At 50.4% G+C, this 1,036-nt stretch overlaps 1 protein-coding gene across 1 annotated transcript in view; it reads left to right on the top strand.

Moving 5' to 3' along the window:
* Positions 1-1,026, top strand: part of LOC114072527 (butyrophilin subfamily 2 member A1-like) — a gene marked incomplete at its 3' end in the record, with an annotated part of 8,884 nt that extends 7,858 nt beyond the window's left edge. Inside the window, exons 2-3 of the mRNA XM_027910417.1 lie at positions 197-281; positions 695-1,026. Coding sequence (XP_027766218.1) covers positions 197-281; positions 695-1,026 — 417 coding nt within the window. The remainder of the gene's footprint in view (positions 1-196; positions 282-694) is intronic.
* Between the last annotated feature and the right edge of the window lie 10 nt (positions 1,027-1,036).

The raw sequence follows: 1,036 nt of genomic DNA, 5'->3' as shown, positions 1-1,036 counted from the left end.
TACAAACTGACCATCAATGCATGTCTGAATCAGGACAGGCAGTGTGATTGCATTTGGAGAAAATGGGTGCAGCCCTTCCATGTACTCAGACACTGCAGTCTTGAAGCAACTCGCTGTGAGATGACTTTCACAAAGAGAACATCAGTGCAGAAAATGTGCACCTCCACTGCCATATCATTACCCTGAGCTTACGCAGCACCCATGTTTTCCATTGCCTCTGACCTGTGGTTCTTGTGTTTTTTTTAAAGCATGGAGAAGACACGCAGTGCCTATTGAAGAAGGTAACTAAGCTTGGTCTTTCATGGTGCTGAATCATCTTCCCTGCTTTGATCCCCGTTCCTGGCACTTCCCCTCCTGCAAGTGATGCTGCTGGGAGCAGGCATGCTTCTGCTGACCCTCCCTTGAATTTGGTGCATGTCCCACTTTCAGGCAAATCTGGAGAATCCTTGTCCTCAGGGAGCTGTGTGCAATTCTTCATCCTGGAGGTCTGCTGATGATCCTCTTCCCTCTCTGCTCACTCTGTTCTCTCTGCTTCATTTTCTCTTCCTTGCACTCGAGTTGTTACCTTGTGCACCTTCACATGCCACAGTCTGCCAGCTCTCACTCCCACCCTGCCTCTTCCTTGGGCAGCCCCAGCAAAGATCTGTCCTGGGGTGAGCTCTGCACTGATGTGCTGATTCCATCTCTCCTGCAGGGAACGTGGTTCTGGATCCAGACACAGCCCACTGTGAGCTTGTCGTGTCTGACAATGGCAAAAGTGTGACACGAGGTGACCCACGAGAGGACATCCCTTACACCCCCAACAGATTTGATGTGTGGCGCTGCGTTCTGGGCCGTGACGGCTTCACCTCGGGGAGACACTACTGGGATGTGGAGGTGGCAAATGTAGGAGAATGGAGCGTGGGAATTTTTAGAGAAAATGTGGAAAGGAAGGGTGATATTGAGCTTAAACCAGAGAAAGGCATCTGGGCAGTGGGGAAACAGGCACCAGTCTTGAAAGCTTTCACCTCCCCTCATCCTATTTTCTTTCCTATAA

The sequence above is a fragment of the Empidonax traillii genome, unplaced genomic scaffold, assembly GCF_003031625.1.
Source record: "Empidonax traillii isolate 1590-97213 ecotype Southwest subspecies unplaced genomic scaffold, ASM303162v1 scaffold3430:size13020, whole genome shotgun sequence".
Taxonomy (NCBI): domain Eukaryota; kingdom Metazoa; phylum Chordata; class Aves; order Passeriformes; family Tyrannidae; genus Empidonax; species Empidonax traillii.
This window is presented reverse-complemented; position numbering and strand designations above follow the sequence as displayed.